The 19,778-nt window shown below is 39.1% G+C and overlaps 1 protein-coding gene across 8 annotated transcripts in view; it reads left to right on the top strand.

The window, feature by feature from the left end:
• The window catches only part of ESCO1 (establishment of sister chromatid cohesion N-acetyltransferase 1), a 110,681-nt gene that overhangs the window by 39,543 nt on the left and 51,360 nt on the right, over positions 1–19,778 (top strand). For 4 of the 8 annotated variants that reach the window (XR_011645956.1, XR_011645954.1, XM_058277528.1 and 1 more), the window contains exons 2-4: positions 6,022–6,113; positions 16,738–16,838; positions 17,057–19,161. Coding sequence is in view for 5 of the 8 variants with exons in the window: in XM_058277528.1 (XP_058133511.1) it covers positions 17,617–19,161 (1,545 nt within the window). In the remaining 3 variants the exon portion in view is untranslated. Of the gene's footprint in view, positions 1–5,028; positions 5,147–6,021; positions 6,114–16,737; positions 16,839–17,056; positions 19,162–19,778 lie in introns of all 8 variants that reach the window. The other 4 variants (XR_011645955.1, XM_058277527.2, XM_058277524.2 and 1 more) reach the window with 2 other exon arrangements.

Here is a 19,778-nt window from a genome sequence, read left to right as displayed (position 1 = left end):
TCAATGTTATAACTGTAAAGACAGTTCTTACTCCACCCATTTTGACCTTTGGGTTTAATCTGTCATACCGTATTTTCACCACTTTTTACCCTTATTACGTTTACTGGTAATCTTCCTTTCTAGACTCTCTTCTAAGCCTCTCTCTCCTGTCTTTTCAGGCTGTAGCATTCCTTTTAGCATTTCCTGCAAGGCTGGTCTCTTACTAAAGACTTCCTAATTTCTGTTTATCTGTGAGTATTCTAAATTTGCCCTCATTTTTGAAAGGTAGTCTTGCTGGATGTAAGATTCTTGGTTGGCAGTTTTTCTCTTTCAGTATCTTAAATATATCTTACCACTGCCTTCTTGCCTGCATGGTTTCTGATGATAAATCAGCACTTAATCTTATTGGACATTCCTTTTATGTGATGAATTACTTTTCTCTTGTTACTTTCAGAATTTTCTTTATTTTGGCATTTGACACTCTGATTACAGTGTTTCTTGGAGTAAGTCTGTTCAGATTTATTTGGGTTGGAGTACATTGTGTTTCTTGAACATGAATTTCTGTCCCTCAAAAGAGTTGGAAAATTTTCTACCATTATTTCCTGAAATATTCCTTCTGCCCTTTTCCCTTTTCTTCTTCCTCAGGGACACCCATGACACACATTATTTGCCAGTCTCTTGCTGTCATTTAGTTCCCTGAGACCCTGTTCAGTTTTTCCATTTTTTCCTTTGTTCTTTTGTGTGTTTGCTTTCAAATGCCCTGTCTTTGGCCCTGTCTTCAAGTTCATTGATCCTTTCTTCTCCCTCTCCAAATCTGCTGTTATGTGCCTCCAGTGTAAATTTAATTAATGTGCCTTTCATTCCCATAAGATCCTGCTAATTTTCTGTATATGCTTTCAAATTATTTTTTTGTGCTCACCCAGTGTCTTCTCTTTTTTATTTTTTTAGGAGGTACCAGGGATTGAACCTGGGACCTCTTACATGGGAAGTAGGTGCTTAACCGTTGAACTACATCTGCTCCCCCACCCCCAGTGTTCTTCTTAATATCCCTAATCTCTTTAGCCATCTCATTGAATTTATTAAGGAGATTTGTTTGAACATTTGTGATTAGTTGTCTCAACTCCCTTGTGTCATCTGGAGGTTTAGTTTATTCATTTGACTGGGCCATATCTTCCTGTTTCTTGGTATGTCTTGTAAATTTTTTTTGGTGTCTGGTCATTTGATTTACTTGATGTATTTATTCCACGCTTCCGGGCTCAGTTTCTTTCTTAGACCCAAGGATACAAATAGATTGAAGTCTAGAGCTTTCTATTTGGCTTTGTGCTTTAGCCCTTCTTTGATACTTCATTCAACTTGTTTTGGAACTTTAGCCAATCTGAATATTTTCAGCTCTTTTTCATCTGTTTCTTGCCCTTTCTCCTTTGCTGGGAGCAGAGTAGGAGCTGAGGGTGTGGTTGGTACTGTAAGGAGTGGAGGCTAAAGCTGTGAAGAAGCTTCTCCCACATTTCTCCCCTGCTGGGTGGGGACAGAGCTGCAGCCTTGTACAGTAATATAAGCTGTGCGGGCCAAGACTGTCTGTAGTTGCCAGAGAGACTGATGAAATTCCACACATCTTCCTCCCTTGTTTGTGGTGGTGATGCTGCAGGTGTGGGCAGTAAACTAAATTTTTTGGACCAAAACTGACTGTGCTTGCCCAGATAGACTGACGAGTCCTGGACCCCGTCTCCCCTGCCAGGGCCAGAGATGGTGCCTCAGGTGTGCCCAAAAATCTAGTTCATGTGGGCCAGAAGTGACCATGATTGACTGAAGAGGCTCGCACAGGTTCCCCCAGCTTCCTTCCTGCTGGGGACAGAGCCAGGCTAGAGCAGCAATATGACCTTAGGTGAAAAGAAGCTGTTACCTACTGTCACTATGATTTGCAATCAGTCCCACCTCCCCCCATGCCAGGGGCAGAGTTAAAGTGGAGGCTGCTGGTCTCTTTCTGACTTGGACAGGTTCAAACTTAGGATTGTACTTTAGCCAGCTGAATTCTCTAATCAGTAGCTGAAGTCGGTGCTCAGCCATCTCTTATTCCTGTTTTTGGGAAATGGAGCTTTCAACTCCAGCCAGCGAGTAGCTCCCCAGGCATCTTGTGTTGGGGCTGGGCACTAGCCTCCACAGTGACAAGTGTTCTGCTCACGAATCTTTACTGCAGATGGGCAGTCTTCTTCCGTTCTTCCAAGGATGTTGCAGGATGCTCTTCTGGTTTCCTGGGCCCCCTAAACAGGTGATTTAAATAGTTGTAGTTGATTACTAACTGTACTGTAAGATGAGTTGTTTCTTGGGACTCCCTACTCTGCTGTCATCTTGCCTATATATTAATACATTTTGAATTCATAACCACTGATATATCATTACATTTTGTGTATTTGTCTTTTAGATCTTACCAGAATAAAAGGAGTTACAAACCAAAAATGCAGATGTACTGGCAATTATATTTACCCATGTCATTCCCTTTACTCTGGGTATCTTTATTTCTTCATGCAGTTTCAGTCTATTTCTTTTGTTTCCCTTTTAACCTGTAGAACTTTCTTTAGTATCTCTTGTAGGTTTAGTGGTGACAGACTCATTCAGCTTTTATTTATCTAGGAATGTCTTTAATCTCTCCTTCATTTTTTTTTCTATTTTTTATTGTCTTTTTTTAAAAAAGATGCATAGCTCACAAAAACTGTTAAATTAAACAATATAAGAGGCTCCCATATACCCCCCACACCCCGTCCCCCACTCCTCCCACATCAACAACTTCTTTCATCATTGTGGCACATTCATTGCATTTGGTGAATGAATACATTTTGGAGCACTGCTATACTGCATGAATTATCATTTACATTGTAGTTTACACTCTCCCCCAGTCCATTTAGTTGATTATGGCATGATATATAATGTCTAGCATCTGTCCCTGCAATATCATTGAGGACAACTCCAAGTCCTGAAAATGCCTCCACCTCACTTCTCTTCTTTCCTCTCCCTGCCCTCAGCAGCTACTGTGGCCACCTGTCTGTACATCAATGATAAAATTTCTTCCATTGCTAGAGTCACAGTAGTTCTATAGTAGAATACTAGTAAGTCCATTCTAATCCATGTTTTATTCCTCCATCCTGTGGACCCTGGGATGGTGATGTCTACTCCACCTCTAAATCGAAAGGGAACTTGGATTCCATATTGCTGATGGATGTGATTCTCCTGCTTGCAGTTGTAGGCACTCTTGGTTCCCTGGTGTGGGGTTGACCATCTTCACCTCCCTGTTAGCTGAGCTGGGTAAGTCCAACGAACTGGAGAATGGGTGTTGCAACTCTGCTGGGGCTCACGGCCTATGTGGCACATAGACAGTCCAGAGGTTCAAGTCTCCTGAATATACACCAACCCCAGCGCCAGCCACAGGTTCAGTAAAAGTGACAGAAGAGGCATGTGTAGAAAGGTCACATCTGAGTCCAACTCCAACATACGCAGGGGCACAAATTCCAAAGTAGGGCCCACTGACAAGGCACTGAACTCCAGAGCCATCTGCCATGACTGTAGAACCTGGGTGTCTCTGTAGCCTTCAGGAGCACCAGTACCTGGGATTATAGCTACTTTGACTGTCCCTGGGATCCTGCTGAGAAGTGCATAAGTGTGACCACTCTAATGACCTCCCCACTCATTTTGAAGTCTCCTAGCCATAGGAACTTATTTGTCTTTACCATTTCTCCCTTTTATTTAAGATCTTTTTCTAGTTGCATCACTGGCTGGTGATTGGTAGCAATCCCTCAGCACCAGGGAGACTCATCCCCAGGAGTCATGTCCCACATTGGGGGGAAGGTAATGCCTTTACATGCTGAGTTTGGCTTAGAGAGTGGCCACATTTGAGCAGCATGGAGGCTTTTATTATGTTGGCATTGTTTTTTCTTTCAGCACTTTAAAGGTCATCCCACTTCTTTCTTGCCTCTATGGTTTCTGATGAGAAATTTACAGTTAAATTTATTGAGGCTCCCTTGTGACACATTACTTCTCTCTTATGGCTTTCAAGATTCTTTATCTTTGGCAGCAAGCAGTTTGATGATAATTTGTCGCAGTGTGGATTGTTTCAGGTTTTTTCTGTTTGGTATTTTTTGCGTGTCTTGAATGTGTATATTTATGTCCTTTGTTAAAACTGGGAAAATTTCAGCCATTACTTCTTTAAATATTCTTTCTGCCCCTTTCTCTCTATTCTCCTCTTTCTAGTACTCCACATTATGTATATATTGCTACTCATTATGATGTCCCATAGGTTCCTCTGGGTCTGTTCAATTATTTCATTCTTTTTTCTCATTCTGTTCTTAGTTTGAATGATTTCAGTGGTCTTCTCTTCAAGTTCACTGATTCCTTTACTTGTCAGCTCCAATCTGCTGTTCAACCCCTCTAGGGAATTTATTACTGTTACTATTATCTTCAGCTCTATTTGGTTCCTTTTTTATGATTTTTATTTCTTTATTGATATTCTCTTTGTGTTCATCTCTTGTTTTCCTAATGCCCTTTAGTTCTGTCTTCTCTCTGTGTCTGTTCATTGTGGGTTCTCTGTGTCTGCTCTTCTTCTTTTTAGGAGGCCCCAGTAACTGAACTTGGGACCTCCCATGGGAGGGAGGTGCCCAGTCGCATGAGCTGCAGCTGTTCCCTGCTTGTGTCTCTCATTGTGTTTCCTTTTTAGGTCTTCTTGTTACATCATCTCATTGAGTCATCTTGTTGCGTGAGCCGGTCACATAAGTGCACTGTCTTGCTTGTCTTCTTTAGGAGGTACCGGGAACCGAACCTGGGACCTCCCAAGTTAGGTAGGTGGGTGACAGTTGCTTAAACCACATTTGCTTCCCAGTGGTGGTTTCTGATGCTTAATTCTTCTCCTTTGCATGGGCCATGCCTTCCTAATCTCTTTTTTTTCTTTCTTTCTTTTTTATTTTTTGGTAATCTTTTGTTGCAACCTGAAGATTTTGCTATTTTAATGTGTCATCTGTAGAATTTAGACTTTGAAGCTAATGTTATTACCTTGCATTGTGACAGCTTTCTTTGGTTGCCAGGAGCTAACAAAAAGAAAAGATGAAGGGAAAAAAGAAAACACTTTTCCCAGTCTTTGCAGATTGGTCTGTGTGAATGCTCTCCTTCAAAGCTTAGTCACAAGGTGAGTTTAGAAAACAGCCTGAGACAAAAACTTATAGACTCCCTTGTGTTTTCTGTGACTATATCTTGTCCTGGAAATGCAGATGTGATCCTAGGAATGTCCTTGTTTACATGGATCTGAATATCTTCTTTTCTGTAGGAAACAGTGTTTCCTTACTGTACTGGGCACGGCACTGTATTTCCCACAGCCATCACACCTTTGCCTCAAGTAGCTGCACTTGGGCAGTTATACAGTGTTCTGTAGGAAAGCTCTGTGAGCTTAGGGCTCATAGAACTGCACTTAGGGCAAGTTCTGGAATGGCAAGCCTGTAACAAGAGTCCTGGTTCAGTTCATCAGTCTGTCACCAGACAGAGTAGTACAGGCATACATGCCCCTAGTATGTGTACAAGGGTTACTTGTACTGGAACTGGGACCTGGGATTCACATTGAGAGATCAGGACAGCTTCACACTGAGCTGGTGATGGCATGAGGGGAGTCAACTTGCTATTTTCAAGTTTCATTTTGTTGATCTAGTGCTCACCCTGTTATTGCAGTCATTTAACTGTTTTCTGGAGGTTTAAAAAAGGTTTCTGCCAGTTCTTGCTCGTTGTTCAAATCTTCTGTAGGGGAGTTGGAGCCCTGAAACATCTCATTCTGCCGTCTTGATCAGGGCAGAATTATAGTATAAGAATGAGATACTGACCATATTGCAGTTGTGTAATGTTTTGCACATTATACTGAAAAAATTACTCAGTTGCTTATTTAATCTAGCTAAGTTATTATAATATACCAGTTAATAGAAAATTAATTTTATTTTTCCTTTTTCATTTTGAATAAATTGTATTTTCAATAACATGTTTTACTTTAGCTATGAATTCTTTTTTTCTTTTTTAAAGATTCATTTCCAAATACACGGAAACTAATTTCATTGGAAGTACTGACAACCAACTTAATGAAAAAGGTGATATTTTATCTTCATTTCAGTAGGGTAAGTGTCTTGTACTTTTTTTTTTTTAAGATTTTATTATTATTATTATTTTAAATTTATTTCTCTCCCCTTCTCCACCCTCACCCCAGTTGTCTGCTCTCTGTATCCATTCGCTATGTGTTTTTCTGTGTCTGCTTATATTCTTGTCAGTGGCACCAGGAATCTGTCTTTTTTTTCAAGATTTATTTTTTAAATTTATTTCTCTCCCCTTCCCTGCCACCCCCCACAGTTGTCTGCTCTCTGTGTCCATTTGCTGTGTGTTCTTCTGTGTTTGTATTCTTGTCAGCGGCACCAGGAATCTGTGTCTCTCTTTGTTGTGTCATCTTGCTGTGTCAGCTCTCTCTGTGTGTGGTGCCACTCCTGGGCAGGCTGCACTTTTTTCACGCTGGGCTGCTCTCCTTACGGGGTGCACTCCTTGCACGTGGGGCATTCCTTGCACGTGGGGCTCTCCTACACAGGGGACACCCCTGTGTGGCATGGCACTCCTTTCATGCATCAGCACTGCGTGTGGACCAGCTCATCACATAGGTCAGGAGGCCCTGGGTTTGAATGCTGGACCTCCCATGTGGTAGGCGGACGTTTTATCTCTTGAGTCAAATCTGCTTCCCAGCTTGTACTTTTATAATTCTTTTTCTTACAAGATGCTTAGTCGGTTTGCCAAATACCCTTTATATTTTCAGGGAAATATAACTTACATTTTAATTTCTTTGACAAGTTTATATGTTTGCATGATAAAACTTTCAAGTGGGTAAGCAGTGAAAAGTAAGCTTGCTTCACACATGATTCTTGTTCTCTTTCCCAGATATCATCACTATTAATAGCTTCCTGTGTGTCCTTCCATATCTTTCGTGTACATAAAAAAGCATGTATTTCTACACATTCCTTCCTCTAACATCCCCCTTTTACAGAAAGGGAAGTAGGCTATACACCCTGTACTGCACCTTGTCTTTTTGATTTAACAGTGTTTCTTGACTGTAGGTTCATATCAGTTACATACACTCTTAATTTTTCGTCAGCTTTATTTAAGTATAATTTATGTACAATAAATTTCACCCTCTTAAAATGCACAATTTCATAGGCTTTGACATATGTATACACCTTTGAAACTTCTACCACAATCAAGATAAAAAAACATTTCTATCACTTTTCCAAAATCTCTTCCTCCATCTCTGGCCCCAGGCAGCTATCTACTTTCTGTTATTGTAGATTGGCTTGCCTTTTCTTGAATTTCATATAAAAGGGAATCATACCCTATATACTTTTTTTTTAATGAGGTACCTGGGATTGAACCCAGGATCTCATATATGGGAAGCAGGTCCTCAAACCACTGAGCTATACCTGCTCTCTCTTATATATACTTTTGTGTCTAGTTTTTTTCACCCAGCATAATGATTTTGGAGTTCATCCATATTGTTCCATGTTTTAGTAGTTTGCTCTTTTTGATTGCCAAACAGTTTTCTATTGTATTGATAAACTAATTTTGTTTATCCAGTCACTTGACTTTTGGGGTGTTTCCATTTTTTGGCTTTTCTGCTTAAAGCTGTTATGAGAATTTTTGCATAAGACTTTATGTGGAATATATTTTTATTTCTTTTAGATAGATATCTAGAAGTGGAATGATTAGGATTCCTGTGTAAATAAAACATCTTTGCCTATCGTAGGATCTCAAAGATTTTCACCTTTTTTCTAGAAGTTTCATAGTTTTACTTTTGCACTTAGGTTTTTTATCAATGTTATTAATTTTTGTTGGTGGTATGGAATTATGGCCGATATTTTTGTTTTGTTGTCTTATTTTGATATCTAGCAGTTCCAGCACCATTTGTTTAAAAGACTTTCTCTATTTACTTGCCTTGGCACTTCTTTTGAAAATTAATTCACCATAAATGTTTGGGTCCATTTCTGAATTCTCTATTCTTTTCCATTCATCAATATGCTTCTCCATTTGCCAGTATTACACTGTCTTGATTACTGTAGTTTTATAGTAAGTCTTGAAATTAAATCGTGTATCTCAATCTATTCTTTAAAAAAATGGTTTGCAACAGCATGTGAATCTATGATTATCTAAAAAAATTCAGTTAAAATGCTTTGGCTGTTGTATATGATGAACATTTCCATAGAAATCTTAAAATCAGTTTTTTCATTTCTATATAAAAATTCTGGGAATTTTGCTTGTAATTGAGTTGAATCTCAGCTCTGTATTGTCATAACTGGATGGTGTTCTGTTGCATGGATGTATCATGAATAGCAAACATTACTATATTAATAGTTGGATGTGCAGTCTTTATTGATACAGTGTAACTATGAATTTTGTAGTTTCCTATGTTTTTGGGTACATGTACAAGTATAATCTGTAAAATAAAAATAAAGTCCTGGAAATGCTGGTTGAAATCTAACATTTGTAATTTTGAGAGATATTGCCAAATTGTTTTGCATAGACATTGAACCATTTGTAGTAATATGAGAGTGCCTGTCACAAATCCTTGCCAAGACTTTGTTAAACTAAACTTTCTGATCTTTGGCCAATCTGCTATATGAAAACTGGTACTTTGTTTTGTTTCTAATTTATATTATTCTGTTATTATTACTTTTTAAAGATTTATTTTTATTTATTTCTCCCCCCCTGCCCAGTTGTTTGCGGTTGCTGTCTGCTCTCTGTGTCCATTTGCTGTCTGCTGTCTGCTCATCTTCTCTTTAAGAGGCACTGAGAACCAAACCCGGGACCCTCCATATGGAAGAGAGGTGCTCAATCACCTGAGCCACCTCAGCTCCCTGGTTTATGTGTCTCTCAGTCTTTCCTTTTGTGTCTCTTTTGTTGCATCAGTCACTTGAGCCCCTGCCGAGCCATTTGCCTTCTCCAGGAGGTACCAGAAACTGAAGCTGAGACCTCCCTATGGTAGGTGGAAGCCCAATCGTTTGAGCCACACCTGCTTCACTATATAATTCTGTTGTTGTTATTTGAGCTGTCTATGGTTTCTTTCCTGTAAATATATTATGGTGATTAGCTTTTGTTTGTTTTTTTGTTAGTGTTACTTTCCCAGTTTTTTCCTTCAGACAAGGCTTGAAAGGCCTTTGCCACTCTGCAAAAAAATATCAGAATTCTTCAACATTTTAATAATTTTAATAATTTTTATTTATTAGTTATCTATTTATTTATTTATTTTAAGGTTTATTTGTTTGTGCTTACTCTCTGCTTTCTGTGTTCATTCACTTTGTGCTCTCTCATCTTCTCTTTAGGAAGCGCCAGGAACCAAACCTGGGACCTCCCATGTTCAATCATTTGTGCCACCTCAGCTCTCTGCTTTGTTGTATCTCTTATTGCATTTCCTCTTTTTTTTTTTTTTCCCCACTGCGTTTCCTCTTTATGTCTCCTGGTTGTGTCATCTTGTTGCATTAGTTCGCTGAGCCAGCTCTTCACGCCAGCTCCCTCTCTTGCTCGTCTTCTCTAGGAGGCACTGAGAATCAGCCTGGGACCTCCCATGTGGTAGTTGGGAGTGCAATCGCTTGAGCCACATATGCTTCCCTGTTTTATTGTTATTGATTCGTTGTTTTTCTGCACATTACCAATATAGGTTACCCATTTGTCCTAACGCCAAATGTTGAATAATCCATTTTTTTCTTCATTAATTTGAAATTAATACCACCTTTATATTTACTAAATTCCCTCATGCATTTGGGCATATTTTTGGAGTGTCTGCCCTGTTGCATTAATCTCTTTCTATTGATGTGGAACTAAATTGCTAATGATTACAACTAAATATATTTTAATATCATTTAATAAATGAGGTAGCAAATCTACCTTATTACTTACTGTTAATTTTATTTCTTGGTGTATGTGTTGTTGTTCATAGTGTGCTATTTTCTTCCAATATATATGTCTTTCAGATCATTGATGTTTTGGAACTAAATTGCTAGTTATTACAGCTAAATATATTTTAATACTCGTAAGTGTAAATCCATCTTTTTGCTTTATTTGTTGGTATGTATGTCACTGTGGATGGTGTGATATTTTCTTCTATTTTGTGTTCCATCTGACTGTTGCTTTTATATGTAGAACTTTTGAATTTTGAATGCTTAATTTTACCCATTCATTTTACTTAATTCACATATTACTCATAATCATTTTTTTCTGTTGATTCTCTTGATTTTTTTCTGCAAATAATTTTGTCTTTTTCTTTCTCTTGCTTAATTGTGTCACCTCTGGAACACTGTTAAGAATATATCCTGAATTTAATGGAAGACTTCTTGTATTACTTCATAAAGCATACTGGCTTTGATTTGTGTATTTTAAAAGTTTATCCTATTAAGAAAGAAACAGTTACATATTCCACAGAAGCATGCCCCAGGTGCATCCTATTCCATATATCCCCTGACATCCAGTGTTCTACACCAGTAACCTCCCCCTGTCATATTTGTAAAAAGAAAATTACCAATATTGTAGTTTTAACTACACACCTGCAAATCCCCAGAGTTCACTTGTTTCTTCCTCCAACCCTCTCCCCGGTTCCCTGAATAGCCAACCCACCCTACCCACCCTACTACCTCTCACAGACCAGCACCTCTGAATCCAGTCACATCATAGCACCACTCACATCTTTCCACTGTCTACCACACCCTTTGACCTTATCATAGATTTTGCCCATATGGGCATCAGCTCACCACCACCCTTTCAGTCACCTAAAAACCTACCTTCCAGACTCTAGCTCTGTGAATCTGCTCAATTTGCTTAAGTCATAACAGTGAGGCCATGTAATATTTGTCCTTCAGTGCCTGACTTACTTCAGTTAACATTAAGGTCTTCAAGATTTATTCACGTTATCCCATGTGTTAATACTGCATTCCTTCTTAAAGCTGAGTAATATTCCATTGTATGTATATACCACAGTTTGCTTATCCATTCATCTGTTGATGGACATTTGGGTTGCTTCCAACTTCTGGCAATAGTGAATAGTGCTGCTGTGAACATTTGTGTGCATATATGTTTGTGTCCCTGCTTTCAATTCTAGTATTATATATTGCCTAACAGTTACCTCCTGAAACTCTCCTTGTTGCACAAATATGGCCTCTCTCTAAGCCAAACTCAGCATATAAATGCACTACCTTCCCCCTAGCTTGGCATGTGACTCCTGGGGATGAGCCTTCCTGGCATCGAGGGAGTCAGCACCGAGGGACTCACTCAAAGTGAGTCAGAAGAGTCATTCCAGAGGTTATGCTTATGCATGTCTTAGCATGATCTCATTGACTGCCACACAGTAAACAGTTCCTCAAACAGTGGGCTCCTGAGGGCTCTAGAGACACCCAGACACGATAAGCAAAGGCAGCCAAGTGCAGGAATTTGGCAGCCTGTCGATGGGCCTTACTCTGGAATTTATGCTTCCCAGAGTTAGACTCATTTATAGTTTCCCTACCCACAGCTTTTCTGCCCCTTTTATTTGAACCTATAATTAGCACAATACTTGTTAAATATATGTCCCGGAGACTTAAATCTTTGGTCTGTTCATGTGTCAATTGAGCCCTGAATCTCAGCAGAGGTGTAATATCTACTCTCTAGTTCATTGGACTCACCCAGGATAACAAGATGATGATGATGATGATGATGGGCAACTCCCAGCCCAAGGAATGGAGTGTCTGCAACTGCAAGCAAGATAGTGCAAGCCATCCATCTGCCCCATGGGACCTAAGCCCCCTCTCAGAAACAGAGTGGGCATCATCATGCTAAAATCCTCAAGATTGGGAAATGAACAATGGACTAAAGTAGACTTATTATCATTCTTTCTTAGGTATCACTTATTCTTTCTTCTGTCATTTCAAGTCTGCTGCTGTATGCCTCGAGTGTTTTTGTTGTTGTTGTTGTTTTTAATTTTAAAAATTTATCCACCCCCCCTTGTGGCTTGCTTACTGTTTGTTCTGTGTGTCCATTCACTGCGCATTCTTCTGTGTCTGCTTGTCTCCCTTTGTTGCATCATCTTGCTGCACCAGTTCTCTGCAGGTGTGGGCCATTAGCTCCTCTGCTGGTGTGGGCCAGTGTGCCTTCACAAGGAGGCCCTGGGACGTGAACCCAGGGCCTTCCATATGGTAGATGGAAGCCCAATCGATTGAGCCGCAGCCGCTTCCCCTCTAGTATGTTTTTGATCTCACCTGTTGTGTCTTTCATTCCCATGAGCAGTGTTACTTTTCTGTTCAGGATTTCAAATTCTTCTTTGTGCTCACTCAGTGTCTTCTTGATGTCATTTATCTCTTTAACCATATTGTCTTTCAACTTATTAATTTTATTTTGGAAATTTGTGTGCCTTTCACTGATTAGTTCTCTCAAATTCTGCATCACTTCTGGGGCGTTGATATGTTCCTTTTCTTGGGCCATGTCTTCTATTTTTTTAGTATGGTTCATAATTTTTTGCTAATGTATAGGCATCTGATTAGGATGTAGTTTACTCAGATGCTCAATTTCCTTCTCTTTTGTAGGGATTTAGTGGCAGGAGGCTGTATGTTACCCCTGCTCTTTGATTCTTGGCTCAACTTGGATTGTTAGGATTATTCTTTTTTTTTTTTTTTTAAAGATTTATTTATTTATTTAATTCCCCCCCCCCCTCCCCTGGTTGTCTGTTCTTGGTGTCTATTTGCTGCGTCTTGTTTCTTTGTCCGCTTCTGTTGTCGTCAGCGGCACGGGAAGTGTGGGCGGCGCCATTCCTGGGCAGGCTGCTCTTTCTTTTCACGCTGGGCGGCTTTCCTCACGGGCGCACTCTTTACGCGTGGGGCTCTGCTCTTTCTTTTCACGCTGGGCGGCTTTCCTCACGGGCGCACTCCTTACGCGTGGGGCTCCCCCACGCTGGGGACACCCTTGCGTGGCACGGCACTCCTTGCGTGCATCAGCACTGCGCTATGGCCAGCTCCACACGGGTCAAGGAGGCCCGGGGTTTGAACCGCGGACCTCCCATGTGGTAGACGGACACCCTAACCACTGGGCCAAAGTCCGTTTCCCTAGGATTATTCTGCTGTTTGCTCAAAACTGACACTGAACCAAGTAATTGGTTGTAGACTCACTTTCTAGGGCCTCAGGGGAGGGAGGCTATAGAGGCTGGAAAAAGTTTCTCCTACTTATTTTTAATTTCTTCATGTGCACTTCCTTGGTCTGCCAGCAAATAGTGTTTTTTGGCAGCTCTCAGTTCAGTGTCTTATGGGAGTGTATTTGTTGCAACACAGACCACATCAGTGTGATAGAGCTTCCTGTCTGGAGGCTATGAGCCTTGTAATTCAAACTTTCACTGAGACAGTTCTCTAGCCTTCTTTGGCAGCTCCCTCCCTTTTCCTGGCTGGAAAATATTTCTACTCCTCTCCGAGTCCTCAAGAAGTTGTCCCAGGTTAAGAGTAGGGAAGGAGAGTGGGAGGGTTGTGTATCTTTAGCCCTTTGCTGGTTCCCAAGGCAAGCAATGGCACGGCCCCGCCTGGCCTGGAAGGGCTCATGGGACACAGACCAAATTTTTGGGTCAGAAGCTGTGTCAGCCTCAGGCAGTGTCCCTCTCTCCCCTTTCCTGGAGTGTTAGATCCCTGGAGCCCCCTGTAGGGGCAGGCCCAGAGACCTGAGAATTCTGAAGTGTCTTTAGTGTGGGGGTGGTGCCACCGGTTTCAACTCATATTTATATTGTCATGATTTCCCTCTTTTGTTCCTCTCTCCTCTGGGTCATGTCCAGCCTTAACCTAGTGTCCTAAACCCTAGAAGATCTTTTTGTAGGCTGTTTCAGCTATTTTTCTAGAGGAGAAGAGAATCCCATGTCTTTCTAGTCTGCTATGTTTTGGAAGTCATCTCTTATTATTTTATTATAGACTCATTATTGTTCTAGCAATGGAAGAACTTTTATCTTTGATATAAAGGTAGTGGCCAGCAGAGGTTCTGAGGGGAGGGAGAGGGAAGAATGGGTGTAAAATGGGGGATGTTTTCAGGACTTTGGAATTGTCCTGCATGACAATGCAATGATGATAACAGGCAATTATATATTTTGTCATAACCTGCAAAAACTGTGCAGGACAGAGAATAAACTTTAATCCATGGTTAGTAACAATGCTTCAATATGTGTTCATCACTTGTAACAAATGTACTACACTAATGAAGGATGTTGTTAATGTGGGAAAATGTGGGAGGGGAGGGGGCAGGGTTTTATGGGAATCCCCTATAATTTTTTCAAAGATTTATTCATTCATTCATCATTTCCCCTCTTGCACCTTGTTCCATTCTTTGCTGTCTCTTCTCTCTGTCCATTTGCTATGTGTTTTTTCGTATCTGCTTCTCTCCCTTTGTTGTGTCGTCTTGCTGTGCTAGCTCTCTGCAGCACATGGGCTGTCAGCTCTCTGCAGCGCACGGGCTGTCAGCTCTCTGTGGCACACAAGCCACAATTGCTGCCTTCACAAGGAGGCCCTGGGATGTAAACCCAGGGCCTCCCATATGGTAGACAGGAGCCCAACTGATTGAGCCACAGCCGCTTCCCAATCACCTATATTTTTAATGTAACATTTATGTAATCTAAAGATTCTTTAAAAATAAAAAATAATGAACGAAAGAAAGAAACCTGGGGAGTGGGTGTAGCTCAGTGGTTTGAGCGCCTTCTTCCTATGTATGAGGCCCTGGGTTCAATCTCTGGTACCTCCTTAATATATAAAAAAAAAGAAAGAAACATTTAAAAATATCCTTAGTCCTTCACCTGCCAACTTTTTCGTTTTATTTGCATGAGCGGAGAATCAAGAGTGGCTCTGTAAATTTTATCTGTATTATCAATAACAATTCTTTTTTAAAATTCTCTTTATTTATTTATACTTTTATTTATTCGTATAAACTTCCATAAGGGCATACATTACATGTGCAGCCTTTCTTGATCCTTTTTCTTTCTTCTGAACCCCTTCCTCTTCTCTTCCTTAATTCATTTTCGCACAGTCATTTTGTGTTATACTTTCTCTAGTAGCTCCAAAGGAAGATATTTTGGAGACAGATTTTTAAAAACACTAATGCCTGAAAATGCTTTTATTCTAGACTCACATTTAACTGTTTGGCTGGACATTGAATTCTATTTTGGACATAATTTTCCCTCAGCATTTTTGAAGGTTTTTCCTGTTATCTCACTTGTAGTGTTGCTGTTGAGAGGGTGATGTAATTCTGATTCTTAAACCTTTCCATGTAGTGGCCTGCCCCTCCCCAGAAGATTGAGGCTCATCTTTACTATAATATTTCTTTTTAAAATATTGGTCTATAATCTGTTGTAGCCTGCTTTTTTTATTTCCTGTATTATGCCATTAACAATATCATGTTTGTTTTTTAGGAGGTTCTGGGGATTTAACCCAGGACCTTATACATGGGAAACAGATGTTCAACTGCTGAGCTACATCCATTCCCCAATGAATGTTGGTTTTATTTTTTTTGTTTGTTTGTTTTTAAGAGGTAACAGAGCTAGAACCTAGGACCTTATACATGGGAAGCAGGCACTCAACCACTGGGCTATACCTGTTCCCTCTAGTACTTTTTTATAGTGGGTTTTTGGAGGGTATAGAAGTGTGTGTTTAAATCTGCCTTCTTTATCTTCTCTGTTATTACCTTTCTATGTATATACCTATGTGTACTGTTTTTCCTCAAAATATTTTATGCTCGTATTATTACTATTATTTTTTTGTATTTAAAGTTCATTAACTTCTCACACCAACTGCAAGTGCTGTAGTTACTCAGTTCAATTCTGATTAAGGTCACAAGCTCCGAGTTCAGTGGCCCAGGCTCTCCACAGTTTTGGCCAACTGGATACAAATTCAAGTGTTCCCACCACCCTCTTGGGTTTGATTAAATCTCTAGAATGATTTAAAGAGCTTACTGAAAATGCTGTTCTTATGTTTATAGCTTCATTATAGTAAAAGTATTCAAATGAAAAAGCCAGAAGAAAAGATGTATATAGGGTGAGGTTTGGGAGGGTCTCAAAGCCGAGTTTCCATGTCCTCTCTACTTGCAAGTCAAATAGCGGTAGAGCTTATCAATAGAGGAAGCTCACCAGAGCCCAGAGTATTCCAGAGTTTATATGTCGTTTCATTAAGTAGGTATGATTGATGGAATCAGTGCCCATGCCTCCAGTCTCCGGCCTCCCAGAGGTTGGGAACATCTGCTGATTTTATGTGACTCAAAGCTCCAACCCCCTAATCACATGGTTGGTTTTTCTTGTACAGCCAGTCGCCCTCCCTAAGACTACTTTGGTTGGTCCCACCCCATCTCGTTAGCATATGAATTCCAAAGGGTGAGCCCCAGCCACCGTGAATAACAAAAGATACTTCTGTGGGGGGGGGGGGGGGTGGCACTCCAGATTTAAAGGCTAATTCCTGTCCCACCTCTGACCTCTTTTTGGAGGCTAAATTTATAATTAATGCAGGATTGTGAGACTTTTTTTCTCCATATAAAATACATGCGTACTCTTCCATTGGATGCTTCAGGTAAGAAATACTAAAAATTAAGTGCTATGTGTAAAGTGAGCTCTGAAGAAATAATACTGTTAGTAAGCATAGGTAGACTTATGGAGTGTTATAGTGGTTAAAGGTGAATGAAAGATTGTATCTTTCCTTTTGTTCCTTTTAAACATTTAAAAAAATGCCTTTATCTTTCCTTTAGGTGCTGTGTAATGTGTTAAGAACATTATAAGGAATGATCTTGTCAAGTTTTTATGAGTTATGGTGGCTGAAACATCAATTCTATCTTGTGGGAAAAGAACTGTAAGTAAATCTCAAGGAATAAACCAGCTCTCAGTAAGACACATTATCAATTAGCTATAGGAATGTACTTGGCATGCTTCATTCTCCTAGTTTTATTTATATAAACTAATTCAAAAGGAGGCATTAGATTTTGTATGAATTAGGGTTATATCTGTATAGTTTAGCATTGCCACATTGCATGGATTGTACAAAATTTCAATTTTCTTTTAATTTTTCAGAGACAGCAGGACAAAAGGAAGCCTATATTAACGAAGTATTTTATTAAACGAAGGAGGTTATATAACTGCCGGCCAACAGATTCAGCAAAGAAAGAAAGAAACGTGTTAGCTGTAAGACATGTTTCAAATGACTCAACGTCCAATAACTGTAGAATTCAGAAGAAAAAGGTTTTCAAAAATTTCATCAAAACAGACAAGTCAGTGATAAATAACTCCTCTAGTAGTAGGGCTAGGCCTGAAATCAAAATTAATTGAAAAAATTAACAAAGCAGATTGAATCTGAATTAATGTTTTTAATAAACTACAAATTAGAATTAAGTTTTCTTCAAATTTCTCTTGCCTTGTCCAAAGTAAATCAGATATCTTTTAGCATTCATGCTGAAATGTCAGAAACCTTACTTGAAGCAAACTTGTATTTCTGTTAAATGCACCTCAGCATTAGTTAGTCTGGTTTTTAAGACCTGCTCCTCTGAGGTAATACTAGACATTCAGCATTCACACCTGCTAGGACACAAAAATCCTCTCCAAAACTACTCAGAAAAGGAGGACCTTACTCAGGAATGATGTCCAGTCAGCAGAAATCAAAGGAAAATTCCTCTAAAGTTATTAGAAAAAGTGAAGATAAGAATTTAGAAGCACAAATTCAAGGTTCTCAAAAGAATTTAGCAAAAAGATCAGGTCCAAAGGAAACTGTAAAGCTTGTTAAATCTTCCAGTGAAAGTAAAATAAATCAGCCTCACCTGGGGACACGTATGAGTACAAGGTTCGCAAAGGCAGTGTCCAATGAACAAAAGGTTACTAAACCCGTTAACAAAAATATGGTGACTGAGAAAGGACATTTACATTCAGAATCTGCAAAAAAGAAAAAGTCATCTCAGAAAAAATTAGTGCATGAAGCCTTTAAATCAAATGAACAGATTAACCGGAGATCACAAAGACTGCAACAGTTAGCAGAGGTGTCAACAAGGTCTTTGCGCAGTAGAGAAATTCAGAGTCAAGTTCAGTCAATTAAGCAGAGTTCGCCACCAACAAGAAAAGAGCTCTGTAGCAATATTCAAAGTAAAACGAATAAACTTAAAACAAGTCAAAAACATGTGAAAAGAAAAGTACCAGAAATAGGCCCTAACTCTAAAGAGGATGAAAATCCAGTAATTAGTGAAGTAGTAAATTCCCCCAAAGGAAAAAAACGCAAAGTAGAACATCAGACAGCTTATATTTGTGGTTCTCAGTACACACAAGAATCTGAAAAATGTCTTCAGAAAACAACTAGGAAAGAGGAAGCAAAGCCTGTGCCTGTAACTACTGAAGTAAAAACAAAAATGACCACTTCATCAGTCCCCAAAAAGAATGACAAGGCAAAGTCAGTTGGTACACAAATGAATACTGGTGCAAAATCCCAAAAAAGTCCACAGCCATTAGTGCCTGAACAAAGTGTAGATAATGAGCTGGAGCAAGCAGGAAAAAGCAAAAGAGGTAGCATTCTCCAGCTCTGTGAAGAAATTGCTGGTGAAATTGAGTCTGATACCGTAGAGGTAAAAAAAGAATCATCACAAATGGAAAGTGCAAAGGAGGAGAAGCCTACAGAAATAAAATTGGAAGAGACTGATGTCGAAAGACAAATACTTCATCAGAAGGAAACAAATCAGGATGTTCAATGTAATCGTTTCTTCCCCAGTAGAAAAACAAAACCTGTGAAATGTATACTAAATGGAATAAACAACTCAGTTAAAAAGAATTCCAACTGGACTAAAATTAAACTCTCTAAATTCAACTCTGTACAGCAAAATAAATTAGACTCTCAAGTATGCCCTAAAGTGGGCTTATTACAAACCAGTTTTTCACCACCATCTTTAGAAATACATCATCCAGTGACTCAAAGTACATTTTTAGGGACAAAACTATATGACGATAAAAGCATAGCTTGCCAACAGGAAAACAAGAAAGAAATTAATTCTCAAGAAGTTAAAAGTAATGATATTACAGTTAAAATTAATAAAGCCACGGAAAAGACTCCTGAAAATTGTCATTTGGATAATCAGATAAAACCTGCTGAATTACCATTGGAAAATCAGATGAATCCTTCTTTTGAATCAACACCAGTTAAGGTAATCCATTTTTATTATACATAGTAGATGTGTCTGAGTACTTTCTAATAAGAAATAAGTGTTTATAATGTATTTTAGCTGAAGAATTGAATCATGAAAGACTGAAGAGTCATTTGTTAAGGTATCCTGTTAACTTGTTAGCAAGAGTTTTTATTAAACCCAACCATGTGGTGATAGAACTTCTTCAGATTTACATATAAACCATTTACTCATTTTTACCTTTCATTTTTATATAAAGCATAACTTATTGAGTTCTAGCTCTTTTTTTAAATTTAATTCACTGATTTATTCCCTTCCTGTATTAACTGTAATTACAGAAAATATGTTTCATAGTGGTTAATACTTAGAACTTAAAGTGGTGGGTCCAATTCTAACCAAAGTGTTAAAATTAATTATAACTGTGGCAAATCAACTCCTCAGCACCCCCCCCCCCCAATAAAATTAATAAAAGTTAAAAAATCTATAGGAGTAGGGATGTCTTTTAGTTTTATTTGTGTGGCTGTTTTGAACAGTTGGCAGATACAATGAATTAAGGTGTAAATAATTTAGGCTTCAGTCTAAGAAAGAAATTGTAGTGGTCACAAATATTTTAAATGAAAAACAATCGTGTTTCTGGA

This window comes from Dasypus novemcinctus, chromosome 16 (genome assembly GCF_030445035.2).
Source record: "Dasypus novemcinctus isolate mDasNov1 chromosome 16, mDasNov1.1.hap2, whole genome shotgun sequence".
NCBI classification, from domain to species: domain Eukaryota; kingdom Metazoa; phylum Chordata; class Mammalia; order Cingulata; family Dasypodidae; genus Dasypus; species Dasypus novemcinctus.
Note: the sequence above shows the minus strand (reverse complement) of the source record. Positions and strands in the feature narration are given on the sequence as shown.